The sequence below is a fragment of the Ipomoea triloba genome, chromosome 15 (assembly GCF_003576645.1).
Source record: "Ipomoea triloba cultivar NCNSP0323 chromosome 15, ASM357664v1".
Classification (NCBI taxonomy): domain Eukaryota; kingdom Viridiplantae; phylum Streptophyta; class Magnoliopsida; order Solanales; family Convolvulaceae; genus Ipomoea; species Ipomoea triloba.
Window position 1 is genome coordinate 4,315,097 of NC_044930.1, and position 18,063 is coordinate 4,333,159.

The 18,063-nt window shown below is 32.8% G+C and overlaps 3 protein-coding genes and 1 non-coding gene across 7 annotated transcripts; 1 reads left to right on the forward strand and 3 right to left on the reverse strand.

Moving 5' to 3' along the window:
• The first annotated feature begins 2,569 nt into the window (after positions 1 to 2,569).
• On the forward strand, positions 2,570 to 2,642 carry TRNAG-GCC. Its single transcript has one exon. It is a non-coding gene; the product is annotated as a tRNA-Gly (tRNA).
• Positions 2,643 to 3,813: 1,171 nt separating this feature from the next.
• On the reverse strand, positions 3,814 to 5,673 carry LOC116006725 (cationic peroxidase 1-like). Of its 3 annotated transcripts, none has more exons than XM_031247213.1 (5): positions 5,228 to 5,673; positions 4,826 to 5,017; positions 4,659 to 4,705; positions 4,456 to 4,574; positions 3,814 to 4,413 (listed from the first exon to the last, which is right to left on the reverse strand). In XM_031247213.1, the coding sequence occupies exons 1-5, from the start codon at positions 5,459 to 5,461 to the stop codon at positions 4,031 to 4,033; spliced, it is 975 nt and encodes a 324-aa protein (XP_031103073.1). In that variant the 5' UTR covers positions 5,462 to 5,673; the 3' UTR covers positions 3,814 to 4,030. The 3 variants fall into 3 exon arrangements, with proteins under 3 accessions (XP_031103073.1, XP_031103074.1, XP_031103072.1); XM_031247214.1 differs by having other exon boundaries at positions 4,456 to 4,565; positions 4,650 to 4,705; XM_031247212.1 differs by having other exon boundaries at positions 4,456 to 4,705.
• Positions 5,674 to 8,742: 3,069 nt separating this feature from the next.
• LOC116006726 (cationic peroxidase 1-like) lies at positions 8,743 to 10,134 on the reverse strand. 2 transcript variants are annotated; one of them, XM_031247216.1, is made up of 4 exons: positions 9,994 to 10,134; positions 9,815 to 9,891; positions 9,454 to 9,645; positions 8,743 to 9,333 (listed from the first exon to the last, which is right to left on the reverse strand). In XM_031247216.1, exons 1-4 carry the CDS (start codon positions 10,046 to 10,048, stop codon positions 8,785 to 8,787), a joined length of 873 nt encoding a protein of 290 aa, XP_031103076.1. In that variant the 5' UTR covers positions 10,049 to 10,134; the 3' UTR covers positions 8,743 to 8,784. The 2 variants fall into 2 exon arrangements, with proteins under 2 accessions (XP_031103076.1, XP_031103075.1); XM_031247215.1 differs by having other exon boundaries at positions 9,815 to 10,125.
• Positions 10,135 to 14,235: 4,101 nt separating this feature from the next.
• On the reverse strand, positions 14,236 to 15,799 carry LOC116006728 (cationic peroxidase 1-like). The gene is made up of 3 exons (XM_031247217.1): positions 15,487 to 15,799; positions 15,122 to 15,313; positions 14,236 to 15,001 (listed from the first exon to the last, which is right to left on the reverse strand). The coding sequence occupies exons 1-3, from the start codon at positions 15,718 to 15,720 to the stop codon at positions 14,453 to 14,455; spliced, it is 975 nt and encodes a 324-aa protein (XP_031103077.1). The 5' UTR covers positions 15,721 to 15,799; the 3' UTR covers positions 14,236 to 14,452.
• Between the last annotated feature and the right edge of the window lie 2,264 nt (positions 15,800 to 18,063).

Here is an 18,063-nt window from a genome sequence, read left to right on the forward strand (position 1 = left end):
TTGTTGTGTTTAGGCTTCCTTTTTCGTGTGATTTTGCAGTCTTATATTAGTAGTAATATAATAAGTAATAACAGTGAGAAAGTTTTGTTCATAATAATAATGCTCTTCTTTGACCTCCTCCCATGGAAATGAATCCCATAGCTACAAAGCTTTTGATTATTTGACAGCGATATTGAATCATAGTCTTGTTACCTTAATTAGAGATGGAGCAAGTTGAGCACGGTTCATCACTTCATTGTATTCTTTCGCTTAGTTTAAAATAGGCCGACCATCTAACACTACAGGAAAATATAATTAACCTTGATGTTAAAAAAAATTTCCTTGCTCCGTGTGTGTTCTGTGCACGTGTTAGAATAATGAATATGTTAAAAAAAATTCCTTGCTTCGTGCGCTTTCCGTGCAAGTTCCGTGCGCGTGTTAAAATAATAAATATTTGGTGTAAGATAATGTATTTTATGAATTTGAATAATATACTTTTTATGTGTTAGAATAATGAAATTTTTAGGGTTAGATAATGTATTTTATGACATTTCAACGATTTTGTTGACGCAGGACAAAAATTTGTCATGCCACAATAATACTAGGACCAAAAATAGATGTTTTGAAAAAGAAGGACTAAAAGTGAATTACCACCTATAAATCTAGGACAAAAAATGAAATTAACTCAAATAAAATTACTAAAGTTGAGAATAAAACCACGCCAAGTTATTAGTTAAGAAATCACTAAATAAATAAATCAAGAAACGTCATCATAGTCGAAGTTAAATAAGAAATTAATCTTAAAATTTCTTATTGATGATTTATTTTCATATAACACACATTTATATGAATAAATAATTAGCATTATTAAGATGCACATTATTTATCTTAAACGCCTATCTCAATATATATCTCACAATATCTAAAAACATAATAAGTATGAATCCAAGTTATGTCCTCAGTTTATGTCCGTGTTTTTACTGCTGATCTGTTTGTACATTTTGTTTTTAATGTTGTACATAATTTTTTGGTAGACAAAAATACCCAGGAATATTCCGTTACTGTTAAGTATAATCTGTTAAGTATAATTTGTTTCCATCTTTTCTTAATATGTCATTAAGTGCTATGTAATCACGTTTCCTAATATGTTTCCATTAAATACTATGTTAATTGCTTCTCCTCTACTATATTTAAAATGTTTCTATATGTATGGTGGGTGAGATATATTGCAATAACTCTTTGATGCTAATGTATTGATCATATGAGAAAATGAAATTTCTTATTTTAATTTTAAAATTTTTAATGTTTACAATAATTTGCACCAATATTTCATATATATAATTTTAGGTATGATCATATAAGAACTAAAGGGGTTGGTTTAGGAATTAAAAAAAAAATAACTTTCAAGAATTTTTAAGTGTTTAATTTGATGAAATATAATGTAAATTTGTTATTATTCCAAAAAAATAGTCATTCCATATAGTATAGAAAGAAAAAAGAAAAAAAGGCTAGAAATATGTATACCAAATGTATGAAACGACTTAGAGGTCAAAATTACAAATTTACAATTCATTGATATCACATGTTCCTCAACCTTACATTTAGACCTTGATTTTACTATATTAGATGCAAATTTCTTTATGGATACAATTGTTCATATGGAACATGAGTGCTATATTTCTTACTTTCAAAATTTAGTCTAATTTTACAATTGATAATAAAAGTGCAAGGACCTACAAGGTATTAAAACTTATTCGAAGACATAATTTGATAGGGATGTCACAGGTTCGAATCCCAATGGAGGCATCGACTCTTTGTGCTTCAATATGTTGGGAAAGTATGTATGGACATATACTACATTGTAAAAGAGTTAGTAGTACTTAAAAAAAGTCATTTCCAATTGCATTTATGTGAGACTGGAAACAATAGAAGCTACATGTTAACTAAATAACAAAGGAGAAAATAGTTGCAATACAACGATGGGTATCCTTACTTAAAATCATAGTCGTATATATTCATCACAATGAAATTATATTCCTTGTGTTAATTTCAAATACACCCAAAAAATAAACCTTACATAGATTATTTATGAAACTTCTTGCAACTCAAAAAAAAAAAAACAATTTTACAAATGTGCTTTATCTATTTCAAAATGATTTGCTAATTAAGTTTAGATATTGGGCACACGTTTAGGCGCAAAGCGCGTAGAAAGAACTAGTCACTATAAGATAAGAGTGAATTGAAAATAATCTATTGCCATCTTTGGTCCATATTCTTTTTATTAATAATTGAACTGCCTTAACTAATGAGTTATTGAGTACAACTAGACCTGGCCTTCCTCCAATTACATCATGCAGAAAAAAAAATTATTGAACTAGATCAAACACTTTTACTTATTATTTTACGGAGTATTTGTCATTAGTTGTTAAAATTTAATAATTTAACACACGTTTCAAATAATAAATTACTAATCCAATTATTTCTAAATGAATTAAAATCCACTAGTATTGTGTCAATAGCCATACACAAAAACAATTTGCAACCCAGCACTCATAATAATTAAACATATGCGTTACAGCCAATTCAAAGAGCACCAGTGGTCTAGTGGTAGAATAGTACCCTGCCACGGTACAGACCCGGGTTCGATTCCCGGCTGTGGTGCAAGTTTGTTTTTACGATTTGATTTTAGCTTCCAAGTCGGCAAGTAATCATATATAAGTGATACGTAATATAACTTAACCAAATGACTTCTCAATGTATCACTATTTTAACAAAAGTTATTCAAACTAATCATTTGGTTTTGCTCGAAAATTGTTTAAATTGTCTAATTAAGTATCCAAGTGTGCTAAGCATGTAAAATAAATTTCACTTTTCAAATTTTAATTTCATACTCAATTCAACCACCTTACTTTTCGAAGTTTCGCTCCTTGACACGATTGACTTGGCCATTAACTCCCATGTTGCTAGGTATACTAGTCAAGATCATGAATATTCATGTGTTATTTATAGGCTTAGTCAAATAAAATACAAGATTCCTCATCTAACTAATATTTGGATGCATATTTCCTTTGAAGTAATTGTTGACAAATTAAAGTATATACATATCATATTCATAATAAATATAGGAGTAACATTCAATTCAAGGTATGTAGTGGCTGCCTAAGAGCATTCTTATCCGTGGGGATATTTCACGGTTATTGAAAGTTTTTGTAAATGTAATTAGGAAAGAGAAAATGGGGAGGGATGACAACTGCAAAAAAAAAAAAAAAACAAAATTGAATTAAAAAAATAAAATAAAATTAATGTTAATGTCAGGCTTGCCTGAGCGGGCGCGTTGCAGCCAAGCATGGCTCTTCACTTGTAATATTAATTGCAGTGGGTCCCAGTGTCACTATTATTTCTTCATTTGCAGGAAGACTTCTTCATTTTCTCTCCCTCACCTCTCTCCTCCAAGTGGCATTGATTTCTGACATTAACTCCCCAATATGCATCAATGTGGATGCTCTAAAAAGCCCACTACTACAAATTAAAGAAAAGTCTTGGACATCCAATCATCATCATCATCATCATCATCATTTAGCATTCGATAATTTTTTCATATTTAGCTCTCAATAAATAATTTTATTACAATTTTACCTTAATTTTCATGATTTTTATCAGATTTAGTCTTCAATCCTATAATTCGTTGATATACTATTATAACTTCAATTCATAATCAAATATGTAAATTCTATATGGTATGCCATTTACCGGTTTATAAAATCATTTAAAATAGCTTTAAGTGGACTTGAATTTATGTATATGCAAACATGCAATAATATATTGGAATATATGTTGCACAAAAAAAAATTACTGTGTATTAGGATATAATTAAGCAAAACAAATGTTCATACAATTCACACTTCCAATGGAAAAATGAAAATAAAAATGTAAACAATCCAAAATTTGGCTTCACTCCCTGCCACCCCCATCCCTCAATTATCCCTACTTTATTTGGTAACACTAATGGTTGAAACAAAAAATATTCTTAAACACGCTTTTGGAATGGAGCTTAATTTGTTTTTCCACAATTCTTTCTAATTTGACCACTTGTGCCTGTAAGAGGGTTGAGATTACTCATCTTCAACATAGCATTTGCAAAGTCTGCTGAAAAAGTGGAAGGATTAGAGCTATAACTGTTGACTACCGAATCTGTAGAACCTCCATTAAACAACTCTTGATCGGAGTGTAAGAGTCCTTTTTGATTTTGCAAGTCCTTGAAATAAACATTGTCGAACGAGGTTGGACTAGTGTCAAGTGAAGCAACATTATTGTCACCTCCGCTTTGAGGACAATTTGCCTGTAAAGATTTTGCAAATGCGGCATTTATATTGTTGTCGTTGTAGATTCGAGATCGAAATGTTGTGCACCTAGCTTTTCCAATTGTGTGGCCACCTGAAAATGTTGTGCACCTAGCTTTTCCAATTGTGTGGCCACCTGAGAGAGCAACCATTTCCCTTTCACTAAAGCCTTGGTTTGAGAAAGAAGATTTGAGCTGACTGAGAGTGAAATTGGGTCCAGGAATGTTGTTGTTAGCGGCACTCAAACTTGCCGTGGTTGAGTCTATGTTGTTGTTAGCGGCACTCAAACTTGCCGTGGTTGAGTCTCGTTTGTTGTTAGCGGCACTCAAACTTGCCGTGGTTGAGTCTCGTCTCCCTAGTAAAACATTCCAACTAGGACCACCAAGCTGTAATTTTGTAACAAATGAAATGATTTTATAATTAGATAATTATCTTGTAGAAAAAAAATCCAAAATTGATGAGCTAGATCGGAGGTAGAAATGATTGGAGTATGAATATATTATTACCGCAACAACTGAGTCTCTAGCAGCAACAGCTACCACGTCAGCACAAGATACAATGCCAGGACAAGATTTCTCAAGTTGTGCTTTAATGTTATCAATCACGTTCAATCCTCTTATTGATTTGTTATTTGGACGAGCTGTTTGTTCCCCTGTGAAATTTGTTGTGTCATCCAATAGAATTGATGCATCACAACCCTGTTGCAAATTTGACAAAACAAAATAGATAAGTAATGTCAATATGGTAATTTTCTTGAAGGGGGCCTAACATGTAAGATACGATATCCATTATTTGAAATTCAAGCTTATTAGGAATTTTAAGAATCGATATCCATTATTTGAAATTCAAGCTTATTAGGAATTTTAAGAATCTCAATTATGAAGGCTACACAAAGAAGAAAAACTTACATTGACAAAACAATCGTGGAAATGGAGACGAAGCAAGGATGCTCCCATTCGAGCCTCCGATCGCACAGCCGATTTCACTGCCGATTGGATTATGGAAAGGGCATTGGGACAAGATTTTGAGTAAAATGTTGCAGAAAGTTGAGCAGAGCTCATCCCAGGGAGAAGGGTGAAGAGCAGACACGAGAGTGTGAATGCAACATTAAAATGAATTGAAGAAGGAATCGTAGTCCTCATGACTAAGGTAGGAGCTGAGAAAAGAGATGAGTATAAAAGAAATAGAGTGTTTCAAGTTTCAACTATGAAATTAGAAAGAAATGGTAGCTTGGCTTGTGGTTGAGTGCTTCCTATGATGGTGTATTTATAGTAGAAATCGAAGTTGACTATGATGTATGTTTGTCATATGAATGCGTAAACATGCATATATTGACTATGTGATCGAATTGTTTAAGAAAACAAGTACTGCGTCGTATTGTTGAATTAGTCAATGATTAGAAAGTTAATTGGGATAAAATTACTACACTGATTGTCTGATTATTGAAGCGCATGGCATAAGCCGTCTTTGCATGGACATCATGTGATATTGTGATTTCGACATTATTTGACTTCTTCTTATATGTCGTCTAAGAAAAGTTCCTTTTGACCTTCAGTATATATCATGCCTCAGTTACAGGAAGCTTAGGTATCAAATCTGCGAAAATGACATCTATTGGGTAAATGCAATAACAATCTTAATTTAGGCTTTAATTTATTACCCACAAATTTTTATTTAACAACAACCTAATTCTCAAAGTAACATATAAACCGCAGCAATACCACCTAATAATGATATTCCTTTATCCCACTACCAAAACGAAAAAGAAGACTTGTAAGCTATGGCTAAAGAAGATAACCACACCCTCCATCTAACATCATCATACATGTCGCCAAAATTGCATCAATCCCCAACTCTCCCGTGGTGTGAAATGTCATTAGCATCGTCCAATTAGCTTGGGCTAATAATGTCTCAAAATACTTCAACCAATTTAGATTGTATATATATTTTGTTAAAACTAAAAATGGAAAGATGCATATTTAATACTCCATATTTTATATATTTTATCTTTAAAAAATTAAAATCAATCACTGCTTACTTTAGAGTTAAGCTCTTTGACATGATTAATTTATTTTAATCACAACTTATAGTCAAATAAAATAAGGAATTTCTCATCTAAATAATTAATATTGGACCGATATTTCCTAGAAGTAGTTGTTGACAAAGTATAAATATTCATTTGACATATCTAATTCATAATAAATATATGACTACTTCAAAAGCCTTCTACTACAATTCTACAAATAAAATTAATTAAAGAGAAGTCTTGAGATGCCAGTTAACACTGCTCTCCTTATTATTGGCATCTATATCAGTGGATAAATCTAAATTTATATTAAATATTTAAAGTTAAAAAGTAAATATTTTTTTGACTTCATGCACATGCATCCATTAAAAATAAAGATTATGGTTTCGAAGACTCATCTATTTTTAAAATACTACTCCTTATCATTTAAAAATATGGCTAAATAATCATATTTACAATTCATCAATATTTTTATTTTTTGCTTCCTTTCAATTACAATACATTCTCAAAAATCAAAATATAATATAATTTAATAATAATAATGATAATAATAATAATAATAATAATAATAATAATAATAATAATAATAATAATAATATACTCAAACTAACATTTAACTTTATTCAAAAAAGAAATTGGGTCCTATGAGGTTGATTGTGTCAAATTTGCATTCCTTGCAAATTTACAACCTTTGCACTACACTTAGATAAAATTTAAAAAAAAAAAAGTAAAAATGGATATGTTGGCTTGCAATTTACACTCATCGGTGGTGTGCGGATAATCTTAGTTTAATCTTTAAATTTGGTTGAGATGCATACTTCAACCAAGAAAATTTTTTATTTTCTCACCTTAATTTATGTCATAATGTTTATCTCTTGAGGTAACAATAATTCTTTTCATGGAATGCTTATAAATTAAATGATCTCACTACGAGTTAAAAATGTATTTATTAATCAAATACAAAATAAAAAAATCAAGTAAAATTATAAAGAAAAGTTAAATTTGGAATAAATTAAACTCACCAATTAAATAATATTGTGATTTCTGAATATCGCAATAAAGTCATAATTCCGATAAGCACCAGCACCTGACACTGGCCTTCCCATCTAATGTGTCACTGAGTCACCCAATTTGAGTTAGATTTGCACCTCTACGCATTTATGCTATACAATTCAACCTCTTAAAAAAAAAAAAACGGATTTGTATATATTAATGGAAACCACATCCCTTTTCTAATGTGGGACAATTGCTAATTACAAGTTTTCCAACTGAAATAGGTACACTTTGAATATCAATTTTTCATTTACCCATTATCCATTTTGTGCGTATAATGTATCAAATTAAACTTCTCACTAAGAAGAACCCAAATCTACATTGACCCGACCCGACCCAACCGGATATAGACTACTCCACCAAAATTATATCACAAAATGACCACTTTAAATGATAGTTTTAACTAATTTTTCCAATGTTTACGAGTGCGATTCTTGTAGCTTACCTCCTTTTACACAAGACTACAAAAAAAATATAATTTAAATTATTTATGAAATAAAATTCAGGATGAATGTCTTAAAGTAATGTTTTTTTCTTGCATATTTTGGTACTTTTTGCTTGTTACTCATTATATTGTGGAGTCATTTTGGCCACTTACGGAATTATTACAGTGATTTGACAAAAAAAATGATGTTTTGAAGCATTTGATGAAGTATTTGATCAAGTTGTTAGAGCCACCTTAACACGAGAGCACAATTGGATGATCAAAGTAATGAATTTTGGAATTTTGTAGGTTTTGGGATGGACCATGGCCTGACTTGCGAACGAGGAGAGTACCCAAGCAATTACCGAAGACTTGAATTGGAGGCCTCCCCTGCTAGTCACGGGCGTGGCCACACCCGTGGCTAGCAGATAGTGTGTATTCTGGGCACACCCTTGCCTTCGCCTGTGCCCACAATGCAGTAGCATTTTGTTTAATTTATTAATTAGTATTTTAAGGTAAAGTAAAAAGTTTAAATAATTATGTGATTTGTGAATATTGTGATAAAGTCTATCATAATTCACAACGACCTTATATATTAATTCTTATAGAATCATACTATAAAGATCAACCCTTTGTGATCGAATTTGTAAGGTTAGATTTAAATTTGTCTGATTACTTTTTGTATTGTGTCAGGCCTATGTATATGCAAACAAGAAATAATACATTGGAATATATGTTACACAAAAAAAATATAAATAAAAAACTTTACTGTGTATTAGGTCATAAGCAAAACAAATGTCCATACAATTCACACTTCCAATGGAAAAATGAAAATAAAAATGTAAATAATCCAAAATTTGGCTTCACTCCCTGCCACCACCATCCACAATTATCCCTACTTTATTTGGTAAGACTAATGGTTGAAACAAAAAATATTCTTTCACACCTTTTTTTAATGGAGCTTAATTTGTTTTTCCACAATTCTTTCTAATTTGACCACTTGTGCCTGTAAGAGGGTTGAGATTACTCATCTTCAACATAGCATTTGCAAAATCTGCTGAAAAAGTGGAAGGATTAGAACTATAACTGTTGACTACGGAATCTGTAGAACCTCCATTAAACAACTCTTGATCGGAGTGCAAGAGTCCTTTTTGATTTTGCAAGTCCTTGAAATAAGCATTGTCGAACGAGGTTGGACTAGTGTCAAGTGAAGCAAGATTATTGTCACCTCCGCTTTGAGGACAATTTGCCTGTAAAGATTTTGCAAATGCGGCATTTATATTGTTGTCGTTGTAGATTCGAGATCTAAATGTTGTGCACCTAGCTTTTCCAATTGTGTGGCCACCTGAGAGAGCAACCATTTCCCTTTCACTAAAGCCTTGGTTTGAGAAAGAAGATTTGAGCTGACTGAGAGTGAAATTGGGTCCAGGAATGTTGTTGTTAGCGGCACTCAAACTTGCCGTGGTTGAGTCTCGTCTCCCTAGTAAAACATTCCAACTAGGACCACCAAGCTGTAATTTTGTAACAATTGAAATGATTTTATAATTAGATAATTATCTTGTAGAAAAAAAATCCAAAATTGATGAGCTAGATCGGAGGTAGAAATGATTGGAGTATGAATATATTATTACCGCAACAACGGAGTCTCGAGCAGCAACAGCTACCACGTCAGCACAAGATACAATGCCAGGACAAGATTTCTCAAGTTGTGCTTTAATGTTATCAATCACATTCAATCCTCTTATTGATTTGTTATTTGGACGAGCTGTTTGTTCCCCTGTAAAATTTGTTGTGTCATCCAACAAAATTGATGCATCACAACCCTGTTTCAAATTTGACAAAACAAAATAGATAAGTAATGTCAATATGATAATTTTCTTGAAGGGGGTCTAACGTATAAGATACGATATCCATTATTTGAAATTCAAGCTTATTAGGAATTTTAATAATCTCAGTTATGGAGTCTACACAAAGGAAAAAAAAAAACCTTACATTGACAAAACAATCGTGGAAATGGAGACGAAGCAAGGACGCTCCCATTCGAGCCTCGGATTGCACAGTCGATTTCACTGCCAATTTGATTATGGAAAGGGCATTGGGACAAGATTTTGAGTAAAATGTTGCAGAAAGTTGAGCAGAGCTCATCCCAGAGAGAAGGGAGAAGAGCATACACGAGAGTATGAATGCAACATTAATATGAATTGAAGTAGGAATCGCAGTCCTCATGACTAAGGTAGGAGCTGAGAAAAGAGATGAGGATAAAAGAAATAGAGTGTTTCAAGTTTCAACTATGAAATTAGAAAGAAATGGTTGCTTGGCTTGTGGTCGAGTACTTCCTATGATGGTGTATTTATAGTAGAAATCGAAGTTGACTATGATGTATGTTTGTCATATGAATGCGTAAACATGCATATATTGACTATGTGATCGAATTGTTTCAGAAAAGAAGTACTGCGTCGTATTGTTGAATTAGTCAATGGTTAGAAAGGTGATGGCATGCTGCAACTTAATTGGGATAAAATTAGTACACTGATTGTCTAATTATTGATGCGCGTAAGCCGTCTTTGCATGAACATCTCGTGATTGTGACATTATGTGACTTCTTCTTATTTGTCATCTAAGAAAGGTTCCCTTTGACCTTCATTATCTTGTCTCAGTTACAGGAAACTTAGGTATCAAACCTGCGAAAATGACAACATCAAATGAGTAAATGGAATACAAATTTAAATTTAGTCTATAATTTATTACCCCCGAAATTTTATTTACCAACCTGAATCTCAAAGTAACATATAAACTGCAACAATACACATAGTTTAAAAAATCGCTAGGCACTCCTCGGACGCTTGGGGGACGCCTAGTACCTAGCAGAGCGCTTAGCCGAGGATTAATCGATGCCATTGTATTTTTTATTTTTTAAAAATTTGTTTAATTTTTTTTTTAATTTTTAAAACTTGATAATTATAAACTATTTACTACTTTAATAGTTAATATACTAAATATTAACCTAAAAAACATCTAGAGTTTAAACAATTTAGTTTTATTTAACTCATAACGATGAGAAAACCCTAATGTTGCATCCCTTTTCTCTCTAAAACCAAACGTATTTCTTTGCTGCTCAACTTCGGCTTCCATCGCTGGCCTCCGGCCGGAGCTCTAATGGAACTTTGAGCCGGCGGTTTTGGTCACTTTCTATGTTTGTTCTCGCTCTTCTTCCGCCCCGACCACCGTCGCAGCTCCGTCCGCCTCCGACCACCGCCACACATCTTCTTCCGTTTTCTCTCCCTTTGAATAAAATAATAGTAGGTAGGTATTGGGGTTTGTGTTGGTAGTCTTGAACTCCCAACCCTACTTTGATTTTACCCACTTTTTGTTTTCTCTATTATTGTGTTTTCCTCTCGTTAGTTTCACGAGCATTTTTCCTCTCGTTACTTTCACGAGCTTTTCATTTTCATTAGCATAAATCGTTTAACTTGGTTTCGACAAGTGTTGATCTTATCCTGGGCGAGCAAAAAAGAATGATGACGAAGACCCAGATCTTTGATGAAGCTTTAAGCTCCCTGAAGGAACATAGCTTCATAGTTATGAAACAGTATGCGATTCAAGTTTTCTATAGCATAGTTAGAAAAGTTGTTTCTATGTCTGACTGTAAGGAATGGTTTACCATTTCATTGATCATTGATGTAAACGTTTTATGTTATGAATTAATGGAATAGCTACGTTTACCTTAAAAAAAAAAAACTCATAACGATGTCGTTTTAAGTGAAAGAACCCATTTAAAAAAAGAATTGAACAATAGCTAATTGTCGACTAGGCGACCTAGTCGGTGCCTAGGAGGCCTAGGCGGTCAGCGCCTAGTCGACCGGCTAGCCGCTTAGACCACCGATTATGGTGATACGCTAAGCGGCCGGCTAGCGCCTAGCGCCGATTAAACGGTGTCTAGGCGGGATTTTTGCAACATTGACAATACCAACTAATAATGATTTTCCTTTACCCCACTAACTAAACGAAAAAGAAGACTTGTAAGTTATGGCGACTTAAAAGAAGATAACCATCCACATCCTCCATCTAACATCATCATACATGTTATCAAAATTGCATCAATCCCCACCTCTCCAGTAGAGGAATAATGTGAAATGTCATTAGCACCGCCCAATTACTTTAGGCTAATAATGTGTCAAAATACTCCAACCAATTTAGAGTTTATATATGTTTTGTTTAAACTAAAAATTGAAAGATGCATGTTTAATACTCCATATTTTATATATTATATTTTATCTTAAAGAAATTAAAATCAATCACTGCTTACTTTACAGTTAAGGTCTTTGACATGATGGATTTTGCCCTTGCTCCCATGTTGGTAGAAGTTAGCAATGCATGATTAATTTATTTTCATGACAACTAATAGTGAAATGAAATACAAGGAATTTCTCATCTAAATAATTAATATTTGGATCGATATTTCCTAGAAGTAGTTGTTGACAAAGTATAAATATTCATTTGACATATCTAATTCATAATAAATATATGACTACCTCAAAAGCCTTCTTAGAATTGATTTCATTGCAATATTTTAGAAACACTGCTATATTTTAGAAAGAATTTTACTCCGATATAATCTTAGAAATGATTTCATTACAATCAATGCACTTTAAACTTTATTTTAAAATAAAGATACGTCTTTGCTACCTTCTAATATCTAAATTACTATTTTCATGTTAAGCATGCATAATTCAGCCATGCAGCATTATTATATCAACATCATTCAATTCGCCCCATTTGACAATATATATATAGAAACAGTAGGTGAGAATCAATATAATATAAAGATTTGAAAATAAATTATATGAAATTATTTTAAATATGACTCGTATACATCTATCACTGACCAAATTAGAAAGTTTTAAACTCATTTATCTAAAGAAATTCTCATCGATTGTGTCGGCTTGATGAGTGGCATATATATGATATGCTAATTGGTAAAATCAAAGTCAACAAGCAAGTGGAGGGTAGGGGTGCTTTAATATAGGATTTGTAAGGTTATTATCCATGACACCCCTCTAGTACTCTGATCTTATTGGGATTCAAACCTGTGATCTTAGCTCTAATACTAATTGTAAAATCAAATACTTATCTCTATAACAAAAACTATAGATTATATCGAAGTGTAACTTTCTTTCATTATACTTTTATAACAGTTAGCATCACGTTTTGATGGTATGATGTTGAACTCGGCTCTTTGAGCCGTAGCCCAACAATAATCTAATTATTGATTTGGCATGTTTTTTACACTACACTTCGTTGAGTGCCAATTACAATATTATGGTGTTTAATTTGTTTAGAAAAAAAAAAAAAAGTAAAACCACATACAGCGATAGTGAGAATAAAAAAGAAAAAAAAGTGCTATTTCCATGTGTATAGTATGCAATACTTTTTAGAAGATGTCTTTTATATATATATATATATATATAAATTCACCGGGTCTTCCTCCGTCTGTATAACGGTCCGAGTCCACCCGTGTTTGCAGCTCAGGGGGAATCGTCACTTGTGGGAATCGAGGTCGGGTCTTTCCAAAATTCTTCCCCACAAAGAGAGCTCACTTGTCACTTGAACTACCCCATTGGGTTAGAAGAATATCTCTCTTTAGTAAAGCTTGGCTAAGACTTAGTTGTATTAGTCACATCCCATAAGATGTAAAGACTAATGCAATATTATTTTTAGTCCCTCAATTATTATACATGTATCAATTTGGTCATTGACTATTAAAATTTTGAAATTAGGTGCATGACTATTCAATTTGTATCAAATTTGGTCCTTGACTATTAACATTTTCAAATTAGGTGTATGACTATTCAATTTGTATCATATTTGATCTTGTAGTTAAATCTTTCGACTAAAATTTCGGCCAAGTCACAAGTTACCGCCTAATTTATTTAATTTTTATTTTAAAATTATTTTAATAATTTTTAAATTAAAAAATTTAAAAATATAAAACCGCTGGCCACCCCCCACCCTCTTCCGGAGACGAAGATCTCTTGTCTCCAATNTAAGGGGGGGGGGGGGGGGGGGGGGGGCGCAGAACGCCGGTCCCCTCCTTCGCCTCCACGGGGAGTCAAACCAAAATTGTCATCCCTAGCTTAATTATAATACATACTCCAATAATGTGTTTAATTAATTAATTAGTGTTTTAAGGTAAAGTAGAAACTTAAACAATAATGTGATTCCTGAATATTATTGTGATAAAATTTATCATAATTCATTAATTCAACGACCTTATATATTAATTGTTATAGGATCATACTATAAGAAGGATCAACACTTTGTTGTCGAATTTTTGTAACGTTAGATTTAAATTTGTCTGATTACTTTTCGTATTTTGTCAGACCTGTGTATATAATAATATATTGGAATATATGTTGCACAAAAAAAAATTACTGTGTATTAGGATATAATTAAGCAAAACAAATGTTCATACAATTCACACTTCCAATGGAAAAATGAAAATAAAAATGTAAACAATCCAAAATTTGGCTTCACTCCCTGCCACCCCCATCCCTCAATTATCCCTACTTTATTTGGTAACACTAATGGTTGAAACAAAAAATATTCTTAAACACGCTTTTGGAATGGAGCTTAATTTGTTTTTCCACAATTCTTTCTAATTTGACCACTTGTGCCTGTAAGAGGGTTGAGATTACTCATCTTCAACATAGCATTTGCAAAGTCTGCTGAAAAAGTGGAAGGATTAGAGCTATAACTGTTGACTACCGAATCTGTAGAACCTCCATTAAACAACTCTTGATCGGAGTGTAAGAGTCCTTTTTGATTTTGCAAGTCCTTGAAATAAACATTGTCGAACGAGGTTGGACTAGTGTCAAGTGAAGCAACATTATTGTCACCTCCGCTTTGAGGACAATTTGCCTGTAAAGATTTTGCAAATGCGGCATTTATATTGTTGTCGTTGTAGATTCGAGATCGAAATGTTGTGCACCTAGCTTTTCCAATTGTGTGGCCACCTGAGAGAGCAACCATTTCCCTTTCACTAAAGCCTTGGTTTGAGAAAGAAGATTTGAGCTGACTGAGAGTGAAATTGGGTCCAGGAATGTTGTTGTTAGCGGCACTCAAACTTGCCGTGGTTGAGTCTCGTCTCCCTAGTAAAACATTCCAACTAGGACCACCAAGCTGTAATTTTGTAACAAATGTAATGATTTTATAATTAGATAATTATCTTGTAGAAAAAAAAACCAAAATTGATGAGCTAGATCAGAGGTAGAAATGATTGGAGTATGAATATATTATTACCGCAACAACAGAGTCTCGAGCAGCAACAGCTACCACGTCAGCACAAGATACAATGCCAGGACAAGATTTCTCAAGTTGTGCTTTAATGTTATCAATCACGTTCAATCCTCTTATTGATTTGTTATTTGGACGAGCTGTTTGTTCCCCAGTAAAATTTGTTGTGTCATCCAACAAAATTGATGCATCACAACCCTGTTTCAAATTTGAAAAAAAACAAAATAGATAAGTAATGTCAATATGATAATTTTCTTGGAGGGGGACTAACACATAAGATACAATATCCATTTTTTGAAATTTAAGCTTAGGAATTTTAAGAATCTCAGTTATGAACGAAGGCTACACAAATGAAAAAAAAAAAAACTTACATTGACAAAACAATCGTGAAAATGGAGACGAAGCAAGGACGCTCCCATTCGAGCCTCAGATTGCACAGCCGATTTCACTGCCGATTTAATTATGGAAAGGGCATTAGGACAAGATTTTGAGTAAAATGTTGCAGACAGTTGAGCAGAGCTCATCCCAGAGAGAAGGGAGAAAAGCAGACACGAGAGTGTGAATGCAACATTAAAATGAATGGAAGAAGGAATCATAGTCCTCATGACTAAGGTAGGAGCTGAGAAAAGAGACGAGTATAAAAGAAATAGAGTGTTTCAAGTTTCTACTATGAAATTATAATGAAATGGTAGCTTGGCTTGTGGTCGAGTGCTTCCTAGGATGGTGTATTTATAGTAGAAATCGAAGTTGACTATGATGCATGTTTGTCATATGAATGCGTAAGCATGCATATATTGACTAAGTGAATTGTTTAAGAAAACGAGTACTGCGTTTTGTTGAATCAGTCAATGATTAGAAAGTTAATTGGGATAAAATTACTACACTGATTGTCTGATTATTGAAGCCAATGGCATAAGCCCTCTTTGCATGGACATCATGTGATATTATTGTGATTTCGACATTATTTGACTTCTTCTTGTATGTCGTCTAAGAAAAGTTCCCTTTGATCTTCATTATGTATCATGTCTCAGTTACAGGAAGCTTAGGTGGTATCAAATATGCGAAAATGACATCTATTGGGTAAATGCAATAACAATTTTAATTTAGGCTTTAATTTATTACCTCACGAATTTTTATTTAACAACAACCTAATTCTCAAAGTAACATGTAAACCGTAACAATACCAATTAATAATTAGTTTCCTTTATCCCACTAACTAAACGAAAAAAGAAGACTTGTAAACTGTAGCGACCTAAAGAAGATAACAACATCCTCCATCTAATATCATTATACATCTCGCTAAAATTGCATCAATCCCCAAATCTCGAGTAGAGGAATAATGTGAAATGTCATTAGCACGGTCCAATTACCTTGGGCTAATAATGTGCCAAAGTACTCCAACAAATTTAGAGTTTATGTATGCTTTGTTTAAACTAAAAATGAAAAGATGCATTATTTAATACTCCATATTTTATCTGAAATTAAAATCAATCACTGCTCACTTTACAGTTAAGCTCTTTGACATGATTAATTTATTTTAATCACAACTTATAGTCAAATAAAATAAGGGAATCCTCATCTAAATAATTAATATCTGGACCGATATTTCCTAGAAGTAGTTGTTGACAAAGTATAAATTAAATATTCATTTGACATATCTAATTCATAATAAATATATGACTACCTCAAAAGCCTTCTACTGCAATTTTACAAATGAAATTAAAGAAAAGTCTTGAGATGCCAGTTAACACTGCTCTCCTTATTGGCATCTATATCAGTGCGTAAATCTAATTACTACACTGATTGTCTGATTATTGAAGCGCGTAAGCCGTCTTTGCGTGATTTCGACATTATATATGTGACTTCTTATTTATTGTCATCTAGGAAAGGTTCCCTTTGACCTTCATTATCTTGTCTAGTTACTGGAAACTTAGGTATCAAATCTGCGAAAATGACAACATCAAATGGGTAAATGGAATACAATTTTAAATTTAGGCTTTATTACCTGAAAGTTGTCTTTTAGTGGAAGTGAAAAGTAAGAAAGTGCAGAAATTAAAGAGAAGAACTTAGCATTGATTATGGAAATTGGAAAATCAAATCTTGACATTGAGATGAAAAAGCAATTACAATATGAAATTGTCCTCTAAATCTTCAATAAAATGGATTGATTACAAAATAAAAGTGTTTATTAGGAGAATTTCTATGGAGGAAAACTTAGAGGAGAAACTGAAAAATGAAAAGTGATGTGAAGTCAAAATAACGTCTCTTGCTATTTATACTCCAGATCCGTGCCAAAATAACCAACTTAGGCTCCCTACTGGATGCATAAACACGATAGCGTTCGCAACGTGAGTCCCTAAACCACAACCTGGTCGATTTAGCGACTCACGGTCGGTCACACAGTGTCACCGTGAGTGTTGGGCCAAGGTTTCTGATCTTTGGGATCACGCTAGTGGTGACACCGTGACTGCCAGCATGAACCCAAAGATTAAAAACCAGATCATAGAGTTCACAGTGGAACTCATCATGAGCTCCCCAGTATGGTCACTTGGCTCTGATCTTGCGCCTTAGCTTCCGGCATGTTCTCGGGTGCACATTATTGCCTCATTTTTTTCTATAATTGTTCTTCGTCTTTACTTACTTTACAGTTAAGGTCTTTGACGTGATGGATTTTGCTCTTGCTCCCAAGTTGGTAGACGTTAACCATGATTAATTTATTTTCATGACTACTAATAGTCAAATAAAATACAAAGGGTTTCTCATCTAAATAATTAATATTTGGATCAATATTTCCTAGAAGTAGTTGTTGACAAAGTATAAATAACCATTATATTTGACATATCTAATTTAATAATTCATAATAAATAAATATATGACTACCTCAAAAGCCTTCTACTACAATTCTACAAATGAAACTAAAGAAAAGTCTTGAGATGCCAGTTAACACC

What these genes read in the sequence shown, in the direction of transcription:
- LOC116006728 (XM_031247217.1), bottom strand. Translation starts at nt 15,720, where the DNA reads ATGAGGACTATGATTCCTTCTTCCATTCATTTTAATGTTGCATTCACA. An exon ending in TTCACGATTGTTTTGTCAAT is followed by an intron (nt 15,314 to 15,486) that starts GTAAGTTTTTTT and finishes AATTTGAAACAG; the next exon opens with GGTTGTGATGCATCAATTTT. An exon ending in CTCGAGACTCTGTTGTTGCG is followed by an intron (nt 15,002 to 15,121) that starts GTAATAATATAT and finishes ACAAAATTACAG; the next exon opens with CTTGGTGGTCCTAGTTGGAA.
- LOC116006725 (XM_031247212.1), bottom strand. Translation starts at nt 5,461, where the DNA reads ATGAGGACTACGATTCCTTCTTCAATTCATTTTAATGTTGCATTCACA. An exon ending in TCCACGATTGTTTTGTCAAT is followed by an intron (nt 5,018 to 5,227) that starts GTAAGTTTTTCT and finishes AATTTGCAACAG; the next exon opens with GGTTGTGATGCATCAATTCT. An exon ending in GGAAATGGTTGCTCTCTCAG is followed by an intron (nt 4,414 to 4,455) that starts GTGGCCACACAA and finishes CAACATTTTCAG; the next exon opens with GTGGCCACACAATTGGAAAA.
- LOC116006726 (XM_031247215.1), bottom strand. Translation starts at nt 10,048, where the DNA reads ATGAGGACTGCGATTCCTACTTCAATTCATATTAATGTTGCATTCATA. An exon ending in TCCACGATTGTTTTGTCAAT is followed by an intron (nt 9,646 to 9,814) that starts GTAAGGTTTTTT and finishes AATTTGAAACAG; the next exon opens with GGTTGTGATGCATCAATTTT. An exon ending in CTCGAGACTCCGTTGTTGCG is followed by an intron (nt 9,334 to 9,453) that starts GTAATAATATAT and finishes ACAAAATTACAG; the next exon opens with CTTGGTGGTCCTAGTTGGAA.